The 25,870-nt window shown below is 35.9% G+C and overlaps 1 protein-coding gene across 5 annotated transcripts; it reads right to left on the bottom strand.

The window, feature by feature from the left end:
* LOC135832479 (interferon regulatory factor 2-binding protein-like A) lies at window positions 1-20,684 on the bottom strand. 5 transcript variants are annotated; one of them, XM_065345744.1, is made up of 6 exons: window positions 20,299-20,684; window positions 18,931-19,003; window positions 7,234-8,575; window positions 3,795-4,046; window positions 2,863-3,170; window positions 1-2,725 (listed from the first exon to the last, which is right to left on the bottom strand). In XM_065345744.1, exons 3-6 carry the CDS (start codon window positions 8,237-8,239, stop codon window positions 2,597-2,599), a joined length of 1,695 nt encoding a protein of 564 aa, XP_065201816.1. In that variant the 5' UTR covers window positions 8,240-8,575; window positions 18,931-19,003; window positions 20,299-20,684; the 3' UTR covers window positions 1-2,596. The 5 variants fall into 5 exon arrangements, with proteins under 5 accessions (XP_065201816.1, XP_065201817.1, XP_065201818.1 ...); XM_065345745.1 differs by having other exon boundaries at window positions 18,931-18,997; XM_065345746.1 differs by having other exon boundaries at window positions 18,931-18,970.
* Window positions 20,685-25,870: the final 5,186 nt, after the last annotated feature.

Below are 25,870 nucleotides of genomic sequence, written 5' to 3'. Positions count from 1 at the left end.
TAGATATGAACCTTTATTGTTTTTAATTTACCGTAAAAACAATAAATAAAAATAAAAAGGAGATCTTGTTATTTTAATTTTTCATTATTTTTATAATCAAGAAGGAGGAAAAAACAATTACTTAAAAGCATGAAAACATTAGTTTAAAATAATGCGCATAGTAAAAAAAAGTAATATTTAAAAATTCCTAATTTACACTCGCGTTCTACAATTTGAAAACGAAAAAATTCTACAAGTTGGCTTACAATAATAATAGGAAAAAAGGCCAAAATAGATAATAATATCAGTATCCAGAAACTACATCGCGTATGGCATTTGTATCAACATTATCACAGTACATTAATAAAATGATAAATGCAAATATAGTGTAATAATTTTTGTACTTCGAAAATACCGTTATGTTTATACTAACTAGTACAGCCCATTTAGCGAATATGCGCCGCGATCTAAATTATGTATTATATATAGGTACGCAGTTACGTGCGCACTTTCTTCTTCCAAAAACAACAAAAAAAAATTACTTAGCGCAATGTAAAAAGGTAAAAATTCCGCCCTTTTAAAAATTACCTCGTAAAAAATACTTGTAAAAGGCTTGTATGGTAATTTGGTCCTATAGGTACAAAGTTTATTATTTCGATACTACACATTATACATAGGTATTATATTATGATGACCGATCAAAAAACGCCATTGCGGCGATTTAGGTGAAACATTTCACCAATTCTCGGTCGTCTTTTTCGACTAGAGCGTAAAATATTGTCGACGATCTTCGTACAATAAAAATAATAATATCGAGGTTCGCAATTCTCAATTGTAATAATTAAGTACAAGAAAAATATCATCATCGAGTACCTATATTAATATATATCCGCCAGGGCAGAGTTACCAATACACAATAAAAATGTAAAATTCTTTCGAGTGGATGATTTTCGAACTATCAACCTTTTACTCGAGAAAAAAATTTTTAAAAAAAGTTCATTAACGAGCTATGAACGCAGTGATATAATGTTGAGATACCATCGCCGCTCCGTCGTCTCTATCAACGGGAGGAATTATTAAAAAATATGGTAACAATGCCCAGAATAAAGTATAAAATTAAAATTACATTCTTCAATCGGATACTCGCTGAATTTCGAAGTTCGCGTTATATACGATCATTACTCGCGTATGATTGCTTCGTTTCGCGTAATTATGTGATTGTTTCGATTTATAGAAATACACCCGTAAAAATTTTTCCAACTTTATTCATTTCATCATTCGGCAACATTGTATTTCAGATCTTCTTCGATTTTTCAGAATTTTTTCTACATGAATGGATTATAGGTAATCCAGTAATTCCAAATACCTATTGTGTTTTTTTCACTAGATTTCAAAAACATACAAATTCTAAGCATTTTTCAGAAATTAATTTGGTCAAAATTTATCAAGCACGAATTCAAAATCTTAGGTTAAAACTAGCCCATTATTAAAATCTTCATCCTAAAAAAAAGTCTGAATCATCTTAAAATCGTTCTCAACAAAAAGCTCACATTTCTATTGAATTTTGATTAGCAATACTGCAGATGAAAAGCGCCTCAAACTCAGAATTTTTTTTACGAATCAATTCATTTGCATTCGATCTAAATGCTAGACGAATCATCAGGAACAATTTCGGAGAATCGCAGATTAATTTTAGCAGCATTTTAGTGACAACGAAAAAGAATGAGAAGATAGAATTTTTTCAAATATTGCAAACAACGTTGCCAAATTATTGTTAATGGGTAAAAAATAAAATAAATTAAATCTTTCAACTTCCGTTGAATAAAACAAAATATTCGAATTTGTTCAACAAAGAAAAATAGTAATAAAACATGGAACCGTTTTATGTTATACCAATACTGATCATTTTTTGATATCATATTTGGTAACAACATAATAATCGAATAAATACGCGTATTAAATAAATACACACTATACAAAGACAGAGAAAGAGCGAGAGAAGAGAGGAAGGAAGAATAGAATTAAAAATATCAAGCGTCGATTATCGTAAAAATACCATGATCGAGAGTATGTAAATTAAAAATACATTTTTGATTTTAAAACGCCAATTTGTAACAAAAAGTACATAAATAAGGAAAAAATGAATATCAAATCGAATTTACACACTACTTTTCAACAACTGACAAAGAGAGGAGGAGAGGAGAGAAGGCGGGCAAAAGCAGGTAAAAATTTACAGGTATTTACATAAATGCAACGCATATAAAGATCCTCTTACGTTGGCTAAAGACTTCGATCTGTTCGCCTCCGTACTTAGATTAGCGCTATTCCAGCGCCAGTAAGGCCATCATTCTACATACAAGTAACATTGGAGACAAATTGCTCTGCGGTCTGCGACTGCGATCCGTGCGACGACGCGACGCGACGATTCTCTGGAGGTATGTATAAAGTTGGAAAAAATTATATTATCTCGCAACGATATATCGAATATCGCAAATACCGAATACGCCTCGGACCACCTGTCTGATGCAAATATGAGTGCAGAATATCACGTCTGCACCACGTTGAAAAAACCTTGACGACAGGAAGACGTGTCTCATTGGTTAAGGTTCGGCATCCATTATGTATCTCGTTCCTTTTTAACTTTATTGAAATCTTCTCCTAGAATAGTTGCGATTTCTCCTTGCATGAACGCCCACGGCACGTTGCTATTAGCCAGAGGACATTTTTCGCCACTCGGACAATAAACCTGGAATAAACAAAAAATATTTATATGTAGTGTATATAAAATAATGTGTACCTAATATACGATACGCAAGTTGTAGCGTACACGCGCGGTCGGCTCATTTAGGCAGGGGAGAAGAAGAAAAAAATCATATAAATTACCTCCGAACCCGCTCCTTGACGTTTGATACTTTCTCTCGAGCATGGGAAACAGAACTTATGAAGAGGTACAGAAGGACACTGAACGAAATGTGTGTCTTCGAGTCGTTCTTGGCAAAGGGTACATTTGAGAGTTGTAGCGGCAGCCGGAGCAGTGGCGGCGGCGGGCGGCGTTTGATTACTATTTGACTCCTGACCAGAACCGTTGCCCACACCAGGTTCTGGAACACCGTTTGCTACAGCTTCGCTGGAGCTGACTGTCGTTGAACTAACGTGTCTGCTTCCGGATGACCTTCGGCCACTGGAAGAACCTATAATTCAAACAAAAAGGTTATTATTGCAAGTTCTTTCAATACCACATACCGATGTAGTAGCTTGGTTTGGTTTGGTTTGGTTTGGTTTATCTTGTCTCGAGTATGAACAACGCAAATATTTCCGATTGTACAAACGATCCAAGAATCCGAACAGAACAAAAAAAATTGACCGCCTTCTTTCCCGATTTTTCGTATCCAATCTAAACCAAACGTGAAAAAACTAATCTTTGTGCTATAAAATTCGAGTAGGTTATCGAGAAAATGTTCAAAAATATATTTCCCCGATTAACGTGGTAGGTAATGCGATTAAGCACGAATTACCTAGACCTTGAAAATTTTCAACATGAACGTAGTGTAAGCGAGGAAGTCGAGTAGACGAAGAAAAAGAAAAGAAAAAGAAAACCCAGTCCGAGTGGTACCAACGTTAACCCGACGATACACACGATGGTGACGCAACCATAAATGCACCGTGTTTTAAAAATAAACCCATCGATAATGCAAATTTGTCGACGAACGAGAGGTTGTTGTCGGACTTGTACTTATTTGAACGAGCGACGACGACGCGCTGGTTGCATAATCTGCTAACAACCTTAAGCATCTAGTATTATGTTGGTCAGTTACCTGAAGAATTAGGAGAGTGCAGAGAGCCTCGAGATGCTGAACGAGGTATTGCAGAGCTGGGAGGGCTTCCACCAGCACTTCTGGGCGAGCCGGGCGGTATATTATCGGCGACAGATATCAAAGCAGCCATTGGACTCTGACTACTGCCTCCTTGAGGAATTTGCTGCGTAGTTTCTTGGGGCGAATTGGTTCTTGCGCCGCCGAGAGGAGAGCTTGAACCCGTACCATTCGAGAGTGGTTGACCGGGATAACCTACACAAATCCATATAAAAAATGTTTTACTCTTACATGCGTATATACCACGAACCGCGCTTCTTATTTTACACGAATGTTCCATAAAATAACGATGTATCGTGCATCTGCATATAGTAGCAGATTCCATTGGCTCTATTAGATATATGTACCAGAAGTCAGCGTGCACTGATCTTCTTTACAGAATAAACTGAAGTTTTTTTCGGCTCATTTTCACCAATACCAGCAGGCAGCAATAGGTATCTGCTATGTACCTCGCATAGAAATGCAAAATTCACATGTACATACATACCATTGATGCAAGGCTGACAAACCATGTACATAATGGATTTTTCTGACATGAGCTTAATCTGGAAATTGAAGGGACCAGGGTAGGTACATCATTTTTTCACGCATTTTTTTTTCCAAATAAGTTCAGATTTTTAGACAAGATTCAGAATAGCAGAAGTACATGCCAATACCAATCTTTAAACAAATGACCTTTTTTTCAGATATTTTTACAACAAAATTCATCTAAATGAACGTTCTTTTGCTGTACAGAATTATCACAGGTGGTTACAACAATCGATTTATTGAGATCGTCAACTTCTCTCGAGTGTAGACTTGCATTTGAATTTAAAATGGTAGCAGAGCTAGAACCTAATAGACTCACGATACTCGTATTTTATAGAACATGAGGAACATTAAATCTATACATATGTAGTACATAAATGTCTGGTTTCTTCACGAAAACCACATACAGTACTAACTACTAAGTACAAGTATTTTATCGATATATGCGGATTTAATTCCCATTTGATATGATAATCAAGCTAAAATGGTTATCGCCATTTCGACGTGGTGTGTTAATGTTTGTGTACGTGAATACACGCATTTCACATGCATTGAAAAAAAAAGTACATAATAAGTATATCTAATAGCATTCAGTTTCCCATTTTATAATTTTCTTGTAATAACTTGTTCACTTACAAATTTTCAAAGTATCTTGCTAAATTTTGTACGCGGGTGTTTTGTAGGTAGTATGTAAACGCGTGTGAATATCTTGACTAGATTTTTGTATACATGGCGAGCACGGGGTAAACTATCCTATAAAAATTATACGCTAGAATATTCTTGCTCGTTGTCAAACAATAAGTAGGTAGAGGTACGATATAACTGAGTAAAAGGTATCAAACTATCAATACTAAAAAAAAAAAAGAAGAAAAAACCATAAACATAGTAAAATAATGAGATCTTCGGTGCAGTGGTAATGTAGTCTAATATCACAGCTAATAATAATTCAGCCCGCATTTTTTAAAGATGAGTTTGTGACTTGTGTATACCTGAAGGAGAAAAACGTTGAAAAAAAACACTGCCGCGCCGTCAAATGTAATACTAATATGCACGCATATTTTCATTATGCACAACAAAATTCAGAAATGACTGTTGGAATAAAAAAAACACCAGCACGGAAGAAGAGATGAAGAAGTACAGAACAAACTGTGACGTCACGTTGTAAGAAATCGGAATACAAATCAACGTGGCGATTTTAAATTCGACATTATCAACGCACTTGGACATTTTTAGACAATTAGTGCACCTAGCATTGTACGCGGCGCGCCTTTTAATGAATTATTTAATAAACTTCACGGCGCGGCGTCGCGTTGCATACCTGCGTCTCCTACGCTCTATGCGACATCTTAGACGCACATTATCTGATCAATGCGCCAAATTAACCTATTCACGAGGTGGTTATCGTGGCAGGAATAAAAATCAATGAAAAATTGCAAATTCCTCGGATTTTTAACGACGGAGCGAACGTTTTTGCGGTCTTACGATTTTAAAAATAGTTCGGTGTTTTCGTCGAGCCTAGTATGACAATATGACGTAGCGACGGTGATAGGGTACGACATTCATATTGGCGAGAAAACACGTAGATTTTGAGTCGACTACGCTTCAAGCTTCATCTAACGTATGCGGAAAGAGAGGCTGGTGGGCAGACTGCGTAAAACGAAATTTTAGCCAAAGCTTAGGCAGGTAGGTGTTTGATACTATCGATTGTACGTGTCAGTAAGTGGATCGATGTCGAACGACCTTTTGGGAAAAAACATCGGCAGTAGTAGTCTGATGCATCGGTGTTACCTATTGTATTTTTGAATTGGATGCACTTTCTAAACAAGTGCTCATAAATCGATTGCTGTACCACTGTGTCACGCTACAGCATTTGAACCTGATCTTTAAAAATATGTCATTCTATTTACGCAAACCCTACCAAGACGATTATTATTTTTTACAGCCTATAAATTAGGTAATAATGGAAGTTTTAACTCAATTTCTTCCCCATGTTTATGGCAGTCGATCGTTTCAAATACTGCGAATGGTAATTTGCAATCATAACAATAAAAAAGTATAAATGAGAGACTTAACGACGCGGTACCTGGTGTTTCATAGCATCGGCATAGGATGTGAAGTGTTTTTCAATATCAGGGCTGTTGAGTGTTGAAGCTGTGACTTAACAATGGTTTAGGTTACCGGTTAACGTTTTTGGGTGTTGAAAATATGGGTTCAAGTGCCAAGTGTTATCAAAAATCACGAAAGGTTCATCAGTTTGGGAGTTTCACTTCACACTTCAGTATAGCATCGCTATCATCAGTAATAGCGTGATGCAGAACTTTGTGATGAGTTTAGGTTACACTTAAGGATTGGATTTCTGTTTCTGAAATAATGTAGTTGAAGATAGCGAATCATAAATAAAGCTATCGAGTGACAAAAATCAATTAAGACAGAAAAACTTGTCTCCCCAGTCCCCATATTAATAATAAATACCTAGGTAGGTAATAGGTATATATATTTTTTTAAAAAGATAGGTAGTAGGTAAGTACTATGAAATGGATCATTTTGAAAGCTACTTATTAATGATTTATTTGAGTGAACATATTGTTCAAACTAATTAGTGATTGGGATTTGGGTATTTCCATCAGCATTGATCTGTGAGGAATATGATCAGAATAACCTTGCTCCAAGTTTCGGTTCTCACCAAACATCTGACAATAGTCAGTTTTTATGTTCCACGTTCAGTTCAAGTTTCAACAGCCCGTATAAGTACGAGTATGATACACAAGTAGGTACATAAACGTCGTGTGTGCTTACTTAATATGATATCTAGGTAATAACTAATAACTGATTTTTACAAACGAATAAAACGTACCATTATTTTTAAACGTAGCCGCAGTATCAAACGACGATGTACGTAGAGGATGTTTAGCTTCTGTTTTGAAAGGTGGCCTTTCAGGCGTAAACGGTACAGCAATGCTGACGGCGGGCAACGAATCTCCGCGATTCAAAGGAGGTCTAGAGGTATTATTGGTATTGGAATGTTGAGCCTGATTTTGCGATTCTTCAACAGCTAACATTCTCTTGGTAGCCGGTGCGTCTCCGTTATTGTGCGAATGGTGTTGAGGATGATGGTTATCTTCTTCTTCGATAGGAGCTGCTAAGCCACGTTTGAGGCCGAGTGATTGCTGAGCCATCGGCGTCGTGCGAACATTATGATTCTGAGGTACATGATGAGGAACTACGGAGGCAGCTGTTAAATGCGCATTACTCGGCAATCTTACCGATGCTCTTTGTATACCGGAAATCATCTCGTGTTCGGATTCCGAAGACGCTTGTAAATTACGCGATAATTGATTCTGAGATGTTCTAGTTTGAGGCTGTTGGGTTGCTGCGGAGTAATCGCTCAATAAATTAGTACGGGAATGATGCAAAGTAGCGTAGCTAGCGTGCATGGCGGAGCCCGGCGGCGGTGGTCCTGGTTGCTGGCTTTGCCTGTTGGACACGTGGGCAGTCGGCGGAAGTCCTACGACTTCCAAGCTTTCGTTTTTTATGAAAGTTACGCCGTTTTGATGCGAAGTATCGTGAGCAACGGACGACCGATGCATCGCCGATGATTTTGAGACAGAAGCGTGATGATGCGTCGCAGCCAGCGTACCGTTATTCGCCGAATTCACCGAGGCGCTACGACTCTCTTGGAATCCGTGAGCCCGTTTCATCTGTCTGGCCGTATCTAATACAATTTCTATGCGATCGGCTCCTTCGTAATTAACGCATCCGCGGCACACGGGTTCCGAAAAATCGTGTATCATTGCCCAAGGCATACGCGGCAAATCGCACAAATAACAATGTTGTCTTTTAGCTACTTGCATTGTAGACATGTTGACTAATGACTGCGTAAAAAATTTCTATCAATTAATTTACGTAAGAGGAAAAAAATGACTACGAATTACAATTGAATTCGCATTAATGTGTGTTTTTCTTGTATATCCGCACAATTCATCACCCGGTATCGAATAAATTTATGTAGTAGTCATTGATAGCAATAAGGCTAATAAAACTGAACCAGCGATGCTGTTTTGATCGGTGTGATAACGTGAATACAGGTGGTGGATCTTCGATATTATTGAATTCAACGTTGACCTAACCTACACTCTGAATCCTGTTTTTATGAACACGGTGGTGCCGAAATTAGGATATACTGGTCTTGCCCGAACCTGTAAATCACAAAAAGAAAAAATGTTGATCAGTTACACAAAAATATTTATTTTTTATCAGTCTTACAACTACCTACAGAATTAAACTTCAAATCTATTTAAAAAATAACGAGGTTCGAATTTGTAATTTGTCTGTTTTCAGAGTCTTTTCTGACGCAGAATCCCAATTTGACAAGTCTTCTCCTTATTCCTATACAAATTTTAAATTCTCCAATCCCCATTCATTTAACTTAACGTAATGTTAATTCATAGCCAAAAATTTTATATGTAGATTACGCTGTCAGGCATTGATCACATCGCAGCTGTCCGTCAAGTGACGTCACTGTGACGTTTCACGTTTCATTGAATTGGTCTACGTAACGTAAACGTAAAAAAAGGGTATCTTTTGTTGAGGCGCGAGGAGGAAGAAGTAAGGTCTGTAGAGCAGGCCATCTCTGACGTCATAACTACGCTACGTTCGCGACCTCGGCGTGTGCTGTTAAACCGCGTTGCCGCTTCTTTGGCATGGGCATGATATGGAGAACAAATACGACTGTACCGTTAAATAATTCGCCGTTTCTGTTGGTGGTGGCGGCGCGGCGGCGGTCTTCTTCTGCCTCTCTTTTCCTTTTAACCAAATCCACGCAACATGTGCCAGCCTCTCTCTCTTTCTCTCTCTGTGACTATATCATTGCCTCAACATAAATTTTTTTCTTATCGGAAAAAAGAATTTCTATTTAACACCTATGTTCATTTTGAATTCTTGGATTTAACTCGAAGCAAAGGATACAACTCACCTTTTGGCTGTAATTTTGAATTTTATGAACACAATTTATTAGCGTAGGTATAATCGATCGGTTTTCTATCGCCATCTATCGAAAACCTAATGTTTAGATCGAGGTATCCCAGCAGAGACAAACTTTTCAAACTGCTGTGCAAAAAAAATCAAAAGCACACTCTCAGAAATACAGCAGCAGGCCTTTCAAATGGTGAATTTAATTTTTTGATTTCTATTAAATTTTTAAATAGGTATTTGAATTTGACCCATTCACCCATATAGAAAAATTCAATCGAATGCAGATGGAGAGTTGAAATTCGGTTTGGGTCCGTTCAACTTTTCGGATTGATTGGTGTTGGTTTCGAGCCATTCTGCAACTTCCCATAAAGAAACGAAATGAAATTCACTTTCTGTACAATTCTCTTACCACCTCCACCATCCCAAGAAATTGATTTCCGAAAGTGCTTGTGGAGACTACAAAATATCTAGTCTTCAGAAAACAGTTCATATCTACCAATGCTACCAAAAATCTACATATCATAATTTGGTGGGTATTTCAAATTATCAACATTAAAATATGGAAAAATGAAATAATTCAGGTATTTTTTGGGCTTATTTCAGAATTTTGAAAGCTCGCACCAACGTACATAGTTTAATTTTATAGCCCTTCTGCTGTCAAGTGTTGAGCTCATTGAACGGAAATAACGATGAGTCGATGAGACTCGAGAGCAAAATTCGATCGTAAAAATGCTCGTAACGAAAAAATAGCCTACTTCAACTTTAATCTACTTTCTTGTTTCGTATCAAATTAAACTCGATCATTTTAACGTTGGTATTGATATTTGAAGAGATAAAAGGCAATACCTAAATCGAAGAGGTTTAATGATGTTCATTTTTTTTCTACCTAAAAATGAATCCTTGAATATGATTCTCAGATTTTTTTTAGTATGGTGGGCCTACATGTGGATAATTGGTATCGATTTTTTTCCTATCTAAAGCATTAAAAGCATAAGATCATCTACTGAAAAGAGGCGTAGGAAGAAAATAGCCGAGACGGGGACGATGATGTGGATGGGAGCCCCCAATTGCCCAGCTTCAAACTTGAGCGTGTCTTTAATACCCCCCCCCCCCCCCCCCAAAAAAAAACACCAATTACACGTGTTCCCTTTCTTTTTTTCTGAAAAATGAAGTGCCCCTTCCTGGCACATTGAATATTTAAGCTGATGCAATAAAACTTTTAAACGTTATCTTCGCTTTCGTAATACGTACATACCTAATCATTCCAGGCACTTGAATAAAAAATAAAGAAACTATTCACCGAGGCTATACCTCTCGTATTTTAAAGCGTCTACCTATTTATCTGAAGTGTTATATTTTTTTCGAAAATCAATTTTTATCAATCGACAGCGTGTACATAAAAAACATCGAAAACGAGCGATTCACGCATCCTGCACAAGTTTTCATCATTATCACAATTGCAAAACACTCAGATATCAACTCTATCAAAGTACATTCGAGTCTGCTGATAGGGAACTCTCGTGACGTAAATTTTATCTTCGAACTGTCAATTTTTTGGTGTAACTGTATACTGTAGTACCATGCTGGTATTGCTGGTCTCGAATGAAATACAAATTCGTAATTACTTCTGCGGTTTTATAAGCCAGCGACGACGTTCATTAAACACTATAGATAAGAGTAATCTAAATCGAAGATAAAAAATCACGTGTTTGATGAGAAAATCGATCATTTTTTAATATTTTGATAACGCGAATAAGAATATGAGATAAACGAATATTTCGAGTGTTTGTTTTACTTATATTATATTCTTTAATTTATCATCGTCGTGTCGAAATTATTTTATAAATAGTCTGACACGAACGACGATGATAATGCTAATGCATCGCATTTCATCGGATGGACGAATTTTTCTCGTGTTCAGGGTTTACAATTACAACTTACGAGTAAACTGACGAAGTTTCGTAATGATTTTTTTTTCTTTCAAATTCAATTTATTGTGAGTGTGATTATTCGCAGAAACGAAAAATATATTTTGTACGAAGAATTATTCCTGTTCGTAAAAACGTTTGGTCATCAATACGACAATATGCTCTATTTATTTAGAATTTCTGGAATAAACTAGTTCTTCAATTATCTAACTCTATCACATTGAATTTGCTTCAACTGAAATTTGGTCTCGTGCACGCGTAAGAAATATCGGAATTATCGCGTGTTTTTCGTTAAAATGTATGATTTTACCAAAATGTAGCCTATCCTGCTATTTACTTGTAGGTATTTTGTATCGTTACCTGTACCTACCTTAATACCTACGTACAGACGTAACTATATTTACAATGATGATGTAGAATAATAACGATGAATAAAAACGATCAAATTAAGCAAGTAGGTATGTACCTTACAATTAGGTACGAATAAATCAAAAATTTAAATTCGGAAAATATTTTTGGAGCAGGCACAGAAGTAAGAAAAAAAATGGTTGAATCCACATATTTTGGTTTAACCTTTAAATTTTGAGATTCTTCCAGAACTTGATTTTTTTTCTTTTTCGATGATTTCCATCGCCAAAGTCCACTGGAAATACGAGATCCTCTCCCTCCTGGACGCTGCTTCGTATACTCGTATCATTAGATATTTAAAATAGGTAAATGAGATCCCATATTTTGCTTGAGAAAAATTTCATGAGAGGCGGAACAGGTGAAAATTGAAAAAATTTAGGTCACGCTAATGAAGGTACCTAACTACCTATCGATGTTTCCAATTCGTTAATAATTTCAAAAGCCTATATGAATTGAAAAAAATTGACTCGAACGAAATGACCCATATTGTTCGACCCAGCGATTGCTTAAAACACCTTATCATCGCGACGATCACGAAATCGACAAATTTTCAGTTCGTTAGTGACACTTTTGGAGCTTTCCTCAAGGTCATCGATGTATTTTACGCGTATTTTTCCATATAACGGAAATACTGATGATTAGTTAACGATAATGACAGTTTGTCATGTGAGAGAAATAATTCTGCCATTCGAAACAGAAGAATTATTGTAGCCTATTTCGATGAACAAACAGCAAACAACAAAGTTACCTACACGTAAGCTATATAGATATTGGTGTTGGCATGTATTTACAGGTAGGTCCTAGGTACATACAACACAATACACATCGAGTCTTTCAGAGAGATACCCTCCACAAATAGATAAATTAAAACCGTACAATTTTTTCGTTTATAAAACATCTCAAAATACATCTGATCGTGAATGGAAAATGTGTATAGGTACCTTCTTCACCTCTCTCGCGCATCAACCTAAAGATCACTGACCGCTTACGCTTGTCTTGATGTACCAGCAGCAATCGTAGATTTCGTCAGGGTTATTCACATTTCACGATGAAAAAATTCAACCGTCGATACAGTCTCTGTCTGCGAAGCGAAGAGGATCCGTTATTATTGCAAACATCGATAATTTTCAACGCGACGAACAAATGAGTGGAAAACCTCGTAAATATAATTGGTATTGGATTTCTCTGGCGTATGCCAGTGCCACCTTAACGACGATGACCTATTTGTCGACTAATACTATCGATGCCGCACACATTATCAACGTCATAGCATCCGCGCACAGATCGTTATCGAAAAAGTAAACATCGATGTTACGTCGACTTCCGAGATACGTGAGTGCGATTTGATTATCAGTTCAGAGGCATTTTCTACTTCTCATTTTTTTTTTTTGCATCCTTGCCGCACCATGCCCATATCTTGCCCTGCCCTACCTTACCCAACCAATCTACCGCATCGCGCTATTTGACTGGTACACAAGTCATTTCTTAGAATTGCGTAAGGCAATAACTGTCTGGCATGTGACGTCACTTGTATTCGCAACCCACTTCGTGTCTCTCACGTGCTACGAAACGGTTTGATCTTTGCTCGATCCAGTGCCTGTGTTCTACAAAAACAGACTTTCTACTAACAAGTTATACCACGTACAAATATGTACTTGTTCTATTCAGTTCTCATCTTCTCATTCTCATACGATCACTACACGGTGTCGATGGCAGTGTCGTACCTGCAGACTGTACAGTCTCGTTACAACGATGGAAAATTTTCAACAAACCGGAAGGGGGGAAAGGACGGGGAAAGGTGAAAGACTCGTAATAATTTTTATTGTTCCATTTGCTTGCCTCAGCATCTCCTTATACGTGGGACTAGAAAAAGATCGCTCGTCCATAAGGAAGCATACCTACCTACTACTCGTAGATACCTTATCAACGAGTAGGTAACACCGATATAAAAATCATCAGCTGAAATTATTATTTCTATTTATCGAATATTTCACTCGTTTACCTTATCAAATCGACATTAAAACGCTTATTTTTCGAATTAATTACCCCCTCCCTCTCTGCAATCAATACATATAAACTCATGATTGTGTATCATCGACCGTTCGAGTCAATTACACGAAAATTTAGCGTATTTGGATTTTGTACTCGTTCCACCGTCGACTACCTATACTTACCTCTACTATCTTTGTTTTTGATTAATTAACACAGTCGACGAGTACGTAAGGTAAATGGAATCGATGATAACTCGATGTATATTTATTTAGGGTTATGCATCAAAGGGTACGACGTACCCAGAAATAAGTCTTTGAAGGGCACTAGGCCGACCGTGAAATGGCTAAAGTATCAGGAATTCAGCACTTTGAAAATATTCGCGAGCGGTATTTTTAAAATTTTGTACTGTGTTTTAACGAGTGGAGCTGTATCAGCACGTTTTTATCAAATAAAGAGAAACCGATCAAATTGTATATGTGGTATCAGTTTCGATAAAGATAAACAGATCCGGAACGGAAGGAAGTAACTCCCCACGTGAATTATTTTATGTGGAAAAATGGATGGTACTGCAATCAAAAAAGTTTGACTGAATGAATAACAATAATTTTACTTTAGATAACGGAAACGTGAAATTTCACGTTGAATTAATTTTCCTAAAATTTTTGGTGCAAAAAAAAAGAAAACGAGTTGTTTGGCAGGAGGAAGATACGGTTTTGAACAGATCAAAATAGGAGGAGGAGGAGGAGGAGGATCCGAGATTCGATGATTCAGAAAATATTCAAAATTATGTAACGTTAATGATATTTTTTTCAGTTTACAAGATCGAAATGAGAATGTGGCAAATATTATCTTCACACAAGTGGTCTTCTCAGGTGAAAAAAGTTACATGAGTGGTGACAATGACCGATTCTTCGGCGCATATTCGACTTGATTTTCTCGCCTCTTCATCATAAAATGGAACGACCACCTTTCATATTGTTCTAAAGTATATTTTTAACCCAGATTTATTATAGAAAAAAAATTGATTCACTTGAGAAATAGAATTTATGAGAAAGAGGAGAGGTGTTTCATTGGTAGAATGTAGTATTATCTATTTGATCGGAAGACACCTTAAAACCACCTCATCATTGTTTTATGAAAACTGCTCTTTATCGATACGAATTACGAATCCAGTTACACGTTGTAAACGGGCCTTAAAGTAGTGTTTTATTGCTTTAAAAATTTTACAGACAACATAACGGTACCATATGTGCGTCCTACATCGTAAATTCGTCGCATAAACCGTATACCTACATGTGGTCGGAATTTCAGCAAATTCGTTCGCACAAACTGCAATATCGTAGACAACGAGACGAGAGGCAAAAATAAAAACTTGAAAACTGAAAAAAGTGACGAATAATATGTAAACTGCCTACGATTTGTAGGGAACGTATACGTACAGTAATGATTCTGTAACTTTTAATATCAATTTATTCATTTTAATGATACGAAGAGATATTAATTTTCATATAATAATGACCTAAAACACCCCCTCACGTTTGCCTCGCACTCAATTGCCTCTGATAACAGTTTATGTGTCTAACGACTACATTCTTCCGCCACTACTTTCAGCTGATAATTCAATCATTTTTACAGATAAGTGATAATGGGGCGTTGATTAATTTTTTATATTTTGTTTAATCATCGTTGTCCTCTTATTCGCTCATTTCCCATTATTTATTTTCAATTCAAGATCAAACCGGGGTGGCATGACAGTGCATACGAATAGGTACCTCTACCTACTAACTACCTATTCTAGTACCCACGTCAGCTATAAGAATTTCATAAGTAGTCTACGAATTCTTTTCACACAAACCCAGGCGAAACCCCTTTATTGGCGGCATTTTCATACACGTAACTCTGCATGTGAACTGAAGCCGATAAGCCGGTTATGATTCGACGACGACGAGTAAAACCAAATATAGAAACATGCAACCACGTATCCATATAGGAGGTAGTGCAAAAAAACAACCATAGAACCAGTTAAACTCGTATTCGCATTTTCGATAGACACACTTATTAAAGTTGATTCACCTTTGAAAGAAGCCGATTTGAGAAATTATTAATGCGCTGCATTTTTTTTCTGTCTTATACTGTATTTGCTACGTCTAAGAATCGACGTTGGACGAAAATGCCAACCGCAGCGTACTTTCAACATTCACCTCACATCGTGTTTAAATTTATGATAAAAAAGTTTACTTTTTTATGTCTTAAGCAATATGTTTATTATGTACCAAAGATACGAGATAAAAACCTCAATCTAAACATTAACAACAAAATTAACAAATTGCACGTGAACAATTAATGCCATTAAGCAGGTACTTCTTATTCTCAAATAAAGATTAAGCAGTACCCTACCTACATTTTTGAATTGTACTGATAAGCCGAGTAATCAGCTAAATTTCAACCGCGTATGCAGTTTTTCGTGGAAAATTCTACGAAGGTAATTTTCAAGTCGGTACTTATCGATTTTCGATACGTTGGTCTTGGCTTGGTTGAAGAAAAGTTTCGAGAATGCCGAAATATACATATACCTACTTATTTTAAGAACATTAAGTGTAGGTAACTGATCGAATAATTACTTCACAAAATTATTGAGACAGAAGAAAATTTCCAGCTGTATAGAATAAATCTTTCAAATTCAACTGACAAATGACAAATTAAAGGTAGGTACTTGCTGAAAATAAAAACTGAACTTACGAGCAGTACGCTATAGTACCTGTACCTACCAATATTTTCCCTCGTATATTCAAGGTATCCCCATATAGAGCATAAATAAAATTGGAAAACTAATTCTCTTGCAGATGTAAAATGTAAAATTTTGAAATTTCATCAAATGGAGGGTTAAATTTACGAAATACCGTCATTTTTTCAGCACGTTTCTGAAAGGACTTTTTCAAAAGACAAAGAAAACTAAAGGCATTTCCATGATCCTAGTTTTACGAATTAATAGGATAATGCACTCGTTGCACATGCCTTTATCGTTTGATGAAACTTGGGCAATCATCGTCAATGGCCAAGAGCTAAGATACCATAAAGAAGATAAACTTTTCGTTATCTCAAACTCGAAGTTACGGTACGCGGTACAGACATGGTGGTACTTTACAAAATAACAAAGAACAACCAACACGTAAAGTACAAACAGTACATAGAGGCGTTCTTAGGCATCCAATGGATGAGCAGTCGGCTTGAAATAGGTACCTATTCGTATTTTATTGTTCAACTCGGAGTTGGAGAATGTTACCATTGAAGTCTACTACCAAGTGTTGGAACGCTTCGACCGCAACTTTCAAGGTCCTCTGCCATAGACATAGGCAAAGCACTAATCTCATCGCCGGTACATGGTTTGTAATGCCAGTGCCCATTATTTATCGTTGTACAGTGCACATTGCCGTTGTTCTTGTTGTGTCACTTCTGTGGACCTTCTCCAGTCTGGTCGGTGGCTCTGGCTCTGTGCTCTGACCTAAGAACAGAGACGTTGTAAAGGTTTACCTATCTCTATCTCCGTATTTTTTTGTTCTCTTTCTGGTATGCCTCAGTCTCTGTCTTCGCCTCTATGGTATGGTATCCCTGTTATAATTCTACATTATTGTGAATTTACCGGTACCGGGTACATACTATACATACATATGGGTACGTAATAAGTAACCACGCAATTTGATGTCGAAGTTTCACGATTTGGAAGGTAACCCGAGTAGGAGTTGCTATTATGAGAAAAATCAATACTTGATATTTTATTTATCGTCGCTACTTGTTGCCTTGGTACGGTTGGTTTTTTTCAATATTCTGGGGCCATTCTAATGGATATGAAAAACACCAAACATCTAACACCGAACGACGTGTGGGTTGGAATTTAAATCGGTATATCGTCGATGAGAAAGTTTTCTATTTAATCGAATGCATTCCATTAAATTATTGTAGCCGTTATTTCGCCCGCTGCGAAAGAATTACGAGTTTTTAATTTGACAAATTTGTACGCCATCCATCATCGGCATCGGCGTAACTACAACAACTTGCAGCCATTGTAATTATGACCTGAAAATGAAAATGTACAATGTGTACATTACATACATAACAATCATACACATTGGCATACGCACGTACTGCATGTAGCTCTTCAGAAGCATATCATATCTATGTATTACTACGTCGACAACGACGTTGTACATACAGGCATACTACATATATGTATGTATAGGTATTTGGTATGATGATGGCGATGGTGATGACACGACGAATACCAATTCACCTACCTACCTACCTATAGATCTAGCCCTCCGCAGATATGTGAACGAGTTGAGATTACACAACATCATCGAAACTATTTTTTTTTGCAAATACCATCTGAGTAAACTAGTGACTCATGGCAATGTCAATGGATTTTTATTCAAAGCGTGTTCCTGAAACTGGTACATTTCCTATTCCAAATTTACAGCTGATAATTTTCACTTATCAGCCAGCTCGTTGGTAATATCGTTAGAAAGTAAACGTATAATGCTCTTATCAAAAAAGTTATACGTATTGGTAATTTAAAACAATATTCTCTTTCAAATTTTATCATCAATGGTATTCGTTCTTTGCCAGATAGGTACATTATTTTTTTATCTAGGTACTTGAACTTTACGTCATGGCAAAATTTGATAACTACTCAATTTTAAACTGCAGCATTTTAGTTTCACGTCTTGAGTGACGTATACTTTCTTATACCTACTTTCTTTACGAAAAGAACTGTCCATTTTCATTTGCTCATTTAGGCATACTTATCTACCTTATTGTACGTCATGAATTTCGGGTAGTGACAATTGACGTAGGTGTTTCAAAACAAAAAACAAGAAAAATGAGGCATTAGTAGCTTCAACACCATTGCCTTACCTCAAATATCTTAATTATTCGATTAATCTAGTCTTGATAGGGATTGAAGAAACAGCGTTCATATGTGCATACATCATATTATGTATATTGTATTTGTGCAATTTTACAGACTTGTTATAATAATCAAACACAAGAGAAACACGTGTCTGTGTCATTTATGTTGATTGATAATTTTTATAAAATCTTTATTCATTCATCTTTGTCTAGCTTGGAGTTTGAGAAACGAGTAGAGAAAATCTTTCGAGACAATACTCATTTGGTAGACTTTTTCCTCGTCTAGGTTCTTGATCTGAATTCAAGAGCACCATTTTATCTTACAAGGTCATTTTTCCGGTACATACCTACTTAGGTGCTATGCAGTTCAGTCTGTTTCGAGGATTTCTGCGCTCAAGAAAAGCATCGGAAAAACTACATCTGTAATAATATTTATGTAAACTAAAAGAGATTAACCCTTTCGGCTACGAGACAAACTGACGGATAAAAGTTGAAGTGCTTTAAACTGAGTAAGGTCGGTTGCTGCCCAGAACTCAAAATTTGCTGGAAATCGCACATTCAGAAAGTATTCATGTCACAAATGGCAATAAACCTTAAATTGACTATTTTTCGATTTATGACACCGAATACCATTATAAATCAAAATCAAGCCTTCTGAGGCATCTGATATTTCAATATGAAAATATTGATAACAAGCATTTTTGAAAATAGAAAAAAAGATAAGCTAAAATGAAATAAGTTTGCGTAAAAAAAGAAATTTTTGAAGAAAAACAAGGCTTGCGACTTCAGATGGTTAGTCAAACTGCAAATGTTTGAAGGTGATTGCTTGTGGGAGGATTAAAATTGATGGGAAAATCTTTGTGTTATAGAGAGCATTTTTCGAAATTTTTAAAACCCATGTCACAATTCAACGCTAATTTTTATGATAGATACTGTGTCATAATACAGCCCTCAATCTGGTTGGTCATAATGAGATGATAAAAATAAAATACGAATATCATGTTGTGAAATTACTGGAATTACTTTTTAGAAGTTATCTTACAGATAATGAATTCATTGAACGCAGTCTTTATGACATAGTATCCATCATAAAATTCAAATGCTCGCAAAAGTTCACCTAGTCATCTTCTGAGGTGACTTACTCGCCCAAGCAAATCTCCTCAAGAGAGATGTATGTGTCACAAAATGAAAATGATATCATTTTTTTCAGAATTTCATTGAAAATTAGCGTTGAATTGTGACATGGGTTTTAAAAATTTCGAAAAATGCTCTCTATAACACAAAGATTTTCCCATCAATTTTAATCCTCCCACAAGCAATCACCTTCAAACATTTGCAGTTTGACTAACCATCTGAAGTCGCAAGCCTTGTTTTTCTTCAAAAATTTCTTTTTTTACGCAAACTTATTTCATTTTAGCTTATCTTTTTTTCTATTTTCAAAAATGCTTGTTATCAATATTTTCATATTGAAATATCAGATGCCTCAGAAGGCTTGATTTTGATTTATAATGGTATTCGGTGTCATAAATCGAAAAATAGTCAATTTAAGGTTTATTGCCATTTGTGACATGAATACTTTCTGAATGTGCGATTTCCAGCAAATTTTGAGTTCTGGGCAGCAACCGACCTTACTCAGTTTAAAGCACTTCAAGTTTTATCCGTCAGTTTGTCTCGTAGCCGAAAGGGTTAAGGAATTTGAAATCTGTACTACTCACATCTAAACATTCGTTTACTCCATTAACAACCAACATGTCGACTTCGGATGCAATTCCTGTTCAGTTTATTTTTCCAAATGCCAAACTCATCAATCACCGCAAAAGTCACAAGATCACATTCACTATAAAATTGAAATAAATTCACGAAAAATATACTCGAAAAATAAAAATGAAAACTTTAAAATCGAGTAACGCGATGCATCGACGAAAAAATAATGTTTTTCGACATTTCAAAAATTAAATTATATTTACGTAAGTTTACGAATACTTCGAAAGCAGGAAAGCACCAATCACACTTGAACGACACAACACTCCCAGCTCAAAATACCGCCAAAACTAAACCGTTATGGTTTCTAGAAATACGGAACACGTTGGTCAGATGATGTGTCGAGTCGAACTCACAGGAGTTGAGATGCGCGCGCTCTTCCACGATCAGAATCGCGCAGGGTGGATAGGGTACGGAAGAGAAGAACAGTAAAATCGTAGCGCTGAAATAATTCGTACGAACGTGCTGAAAAAAAGTAGTATTGAACTATTTATATTGTATGGCACTATGGCTACTGCCGAGAGGACTAGAACGAGTGAAGAGGAGGGGAAGCAGGTGGCACTCATGATGACGAAATTTACTTTCGAGCGAAGAATTTTCAAAAAAGAAAATTGATAAAAATAAGGTAGAGATGATAGCAGGAAAAAAATTCAATTTTTTGTTTTAATTTTGAGAGATTTTTCATGTTCTTATCAGCTAATTGTAATTCAATGGCAAATTCATCAATTTTTATTTGATACCTATTTTTCCTCAATAGGTATTTAGCGAAACAAATGCTTCATTTTTAAACATCTTAAAATCGTTTTGGTGGATAGTATTTTTTTAATTCTTTAATTCATTTTTTTTATTTTAAATTTTTTCCTTTTTTGAGGATTTAAAAAAAAGTATTACAATTTTTTTTCAATTTCAAGAAGGTGCTTCAATTTTTAGATACTTACTTAGGTATTTCTAGAAAACATCGAAATTTTTTGTTCAAGTTGGAATTCCTTCGGTTTTCGTTTTAAACCCCATTTTTCAATATATTCTTTTTTTATGAATTCTACAAGCAATTTTATTGGCGCGTGTGTGTTTTTTTTTGGTCACCGGTCTTTTTTATTTTGTGTTTGCAATTTTCGAGTATTTTTACTACCACGTCACAGAATATTACTTACCAAGCACCAACACAAAAAACTGTTCAGCAGCAATTTTTTTTTCTAAATTGAAAAAAAATAATTTATCTGTTTTTTTAAAAGTCTTTTTCGAAATGATCAATGTCGATGATTGGATTTCAACTTCAATCGGTCCACTTCTAGTAAATTGTCATTTCAATACCGACAAATTCCAAAGATTTGTTTATAAAAAATAAATCCAATCAGGTAATGAACCATCCCAAAGAGTCGATCCAAAACTTTGAAATAATTTCATTTGCTGGAAATGAGAAATTTGTTACATTTTGGGCCACGAGTTACCCGATACTCAGAGCCAATGTACCCAATTTTCAACCTCTTGAATTGTATTGATTATCCGCGGTCTTTGAAAAAACGACAGATTATTTTCCAGAGAAAAATAAAATAAATGGCTTCAGAAGTGCTTGAAACCATTACCAATCGAGCTGGAAGGTCGAAAATCTGGTACAAACCAAATTTCAGTTTTCTAGGTCAATTTTGCGAAATTTTGTTTTTTTTTCATTTTTTGACCCAAATGAATTTTCAAAAATTCGCTAAAAATTTAAGCATGCAATTCCGTCCTCTGAAATTTAGTTTGGTGGCGTATTTTAATTGTCAGTCTTAAGCAGTTGAGCGCTCTGAAGTGAACTTTCATCGTCGTCGAATAAACCCAAAAATTTCGCTTGATTTGATCACGATGCGAGTAAAGTTTGGAATAGAGTCAATTCGGCCGGCTTGTTTAAATTTTCAAGTTTTCATTCTGGGTTCGTACGGTGAATTTTCTCTCTGTTTCCTTAAATTTAAAGACTAATTGATCTATTTTCCGCAGAATTTAGGCAGCCAGAAGTTCACCAAAGTATTTTCGTAAAACGAGAACATCTAAGAAACTACTTATTTTAAGTTTCTCGATTTCAAAAGCTGTAGCAATTAATCGTTTCTACTATTTTTCGAGAACTTCAGAAAGTTGAAAAAATTTCAGTTTCCGTATCGAAACGGCATGAAATTTATCGCCTAAATATTAGGTACGTTTTCGGTGAATGTCTCAACACAAAACTCAACTCTTTCGGGTCAGTTATCGTAACTCATGTAACAAAATTCGAAATGATTTTCACGATAATGGCATGGGGAAAATTCGGCAGTCGCGTATAAATGTACATTGTCCCACGTATAAAGCTAGTGTAACTTATGAAAAAAGTTGTAGAAAATAACGTAACTTAATTGTTCGAGATGTCGCTACAACTTGGGGGTTATTTTCGACAATACGGCAGTTTGTATTCTTTCGTAACATAGGATAAGCTGTGAGAAAGTTTGAAAATTTAAATTGCCAAATAGTTCATCGATAAATCAAGTCGTGACATTTAATTCGGTAAGGAAGCTCGTTCGAGGAGAATCGAGTGTCAACTTGATAAGTTACCGACGCTCAAAGGTTGCGAATAAAAAGTAACATTTCTCCGAGTGATATTCTAACCCAGACGGGCATCGTCGATATTATTTTTTATTTTTTTTTTACTCGACTTCGACTGGCAATATTTGAATTTCGATTACGTAGGCAAAACAAAAAGATAATTTTTCTCACAGCGGTCATGTCTGGTTTGTGTTCGAATCGATAACGATAACGTGGTACGTAGAGATATAGGTAGATAGGTAGGTAGGTAGAGGTACATACAATAAAATGTTGTTTGAACTGTGTTTATCCGTTTTACCCAAGTTTTTTCGAGCTATTTGTACACAATCTAAGTTTATCGAGTCGATAAACCAGATTTTTTCATGTGCATTATGCCGCATTGCATAGGCATCGGCATCAGCATCGGCAGCATCCAAGGTGCGTAGGTTGTTAAAGGAAACGAGAGAGGTGTCAGCGTATAAATTACCCAACGGTATATGGTACCCTTCTCTCGGTTCCATGCCAGAATTATGCGTCTTGTACAGATATAGATTTTCAATACGTGAAAGGAGGCCGTTTCTGTAGGGTCCACACATGTACGATTGTACGTAGACGTAAGTGCATAGGTAGTACCTACGTAAGACACAAAATTCAAAATTCATTTCATTTCATTGTTTAGCATACCTATACGTACGTGTCTGCGTATTCCAGGTGCATCGATGGCGCAGCATCGTGGCACCCAAATCTTGTACCACGTGGCCCAGGTGATCCTATTGAAAAGCGATTTTTTTCTATAAAAACGAAAGCGATATAAAGGGGAGAGAAATGGACGACGGCGCGGCGTATAACTGCAGTGTACTTTCCTATATTGAATTCTACATAGCACATCACCCCACACCCCAGCACCCAAGTCCAGCTCAGCCCCAGGTGAACGAACCATCTCTCCGTTATATACATACATGTAGCTTACTCTGCAGTCTGCACTGACTGCTCAAGATACTTCTGTTTCTGCTTATGCATTATTATGTAGACGAGACGTATAAATACGACATTTTACTGTATCACGATTTCTGCTCGCTATGAAATTGCTCCGCAAAGAGAAAAAAATACATTTTACTGCAATGTTCTTTCTCATTGGCTCAAAATACTTCGTATCTCATATGGATATGTATACACAAGGTTCATTAACATCAATGCGGCTTATTCCATTCTCCGATCATTAATCTTCGTTGATCTAACGAGTTTCTAACATGGGATCGTACATACACCAAAAATATCTACATCTTACCACAAACATTTCTTCTACTTTTTCCATCTCACATAAGTAAGTCACCATCACAGTCAATATTTATGTAGATAATCATCAAATACCTAGTGCCATAAAACATTTTCAGTGAGGGTCCATTTTCAACGAAAACCACGCTTTGAGACGAGCACGTAATCTGAAACCCCTTCACTAAAATTTCAACTACCTACCTAATTCGATTTTTTGTTTATTAAAAAATGTTTAAAATTTTGAAAATAATATGTTTATCTAGAAAATGGCCATTCATTTTGAAACTGAAAAATATTACGGCTAAAAATTTGGTTTCTACCAATTTTCGAGGTGGAACTATTTTTTTGTCCACATTCAGAATTTTGATGAAAGTCAAGTATATGCTGACAAGGGAACATTTCGAAGCATCCGCTTCCGATTTGAATGAAATTTTTTTAAAACCTTAAAATTGGCTGTTTTTGGCGAATTGTGCTTTTTTGAAAAAAACATACTTATAGGCTCAATTTTCATTATTATTCAGTAAAAAATCATGAGTTAGGTAGTCCTTTTTTCGATTTTTGAAAAAAAAAAACGGAAACAGCCCCATAGTAATTATCTACCTATGATGTCTACGTACATAAGTACCTATAGAATTTTTCAAAAAGAGAGCAAAGCCAAACTATAGATCCTTCAGCAGAATATGACTTTTCTCTAGTAATTTCAAATAGCTCAAGATTACGTTTTAATCAAATTTGACAGCTGAAGATTTATCCTATTATAAGTTCGAAATTTTAAATCGATTGTGGTCAAAGCGACTAGCGAGTTTGTATAAATTACAAATCCGAAGTGACGGATTGGAAAAGTGTATTTTTTAGGTACACCTAAAACATAAAAATCTAAAACATTCGTCTGTTAATAAAATGAAATGAAACAATAATTTAAATCATAATAACCGGAAAATGCCAAATGAAAAACAAGATCTCGCAATCATCGAGTAAAAATAGCGTTTAAAAAAATTTTGAAAAAAAAATCAGCAATATAAATCACTTATTCGAGTAATTTACGAAAATGGCCTGATTATTAAATTCAAAGGACTCGTTATTCGGCGTGTAAATTTATTCGTTCAAGACTATTCCAAATTTAAGACCCCTACTTGGAAATTCTACCGATAAATTTACCATTTAGACCTTGAACGATTTTCTCGTTTTTCGTTTCCACGCCGCGCTGGAGGTATAACATACCTACTCGTAACTTAGATTTTGGGAAAGAAATGGTTGCAACTTTCGTTACCTACTTAGGTACATTGTCTAACATGGTCGTAAATTTTACGCGAAATTTATAAATCGAGAATATTACTCGAAATTAGAACAAGTTTCGGTAGCTTTTTTGATATATAGCTCCGGCAAAGTGTAGGTAGGTAGGTAGGTAGGTATACATACCGAAGTTAACCTACATAAAATTTATGAAGTTCAATAAAACGCATGATGTATGAATACGGGTACCTCGTAAAGCCCGAAATTTTATGAATATTTGCCAATGGTTTGGTGTGTGGTGTAGCGATAGGTACAGTACCTTAGCGTACATGTTATCAAGGGCAATTTACGAAGCTAACGTATGCCGATAAAATGAGTTTTGACGACAAGAGGCTGATGTTTGAAATTTTTTTTCATTTTAAATACTACGCGTAGGTATATAGTAATTACTGAGACTAAATTCTAGGAATTTTTTTTTCAACATGTGTT

The sequence above is a fragment of the Planococcus citri genome, chromosome 1, assembly GCF_950023065.1.
Source record: "Planococcus citri chromosome 1, ihPlaCitr1.1, whole genome shotgun sequence".
Classification (NCBI taxonomy): Eukaryota; Metazoa; Arthropoda; class Insecta; order Hemiptera; family Pseudococcidae; genus Planococcus; species Planococcus citri.
Note: the sequence above shows the minus strand (reverse complement) of the source record. Positions and strands in the feature narration are given on the sequence as shown.

What these genes read in the sequence shown, in the direction of transcription:
- LOC135832479 (XM_065345744.1), bottom strand. Translation starts at nt 8,239, where the DNA reads ATGTCTACAATGCAAGTAGCTAAAAGACAACATTGTTATTTGTGCGAT. An exon ending in GGCTACGTTTAAAAATAATG is followed by an intron (nt 4,047 to 7,233) that starts GTACGTTTTATT and finishes GGATTTGTGTAG; the next exon opens with GTTATCCCGGTCAACCACTC. An exon ending in GCACTCTCCTAATTCTTCAG is followed by an intron (nt 3,171 to 3,794) that starts GTAACTGACCAA and finishes TTTGAATTATAG; the next exon opens with GTTCTTCCAGTGGCCGAAGG.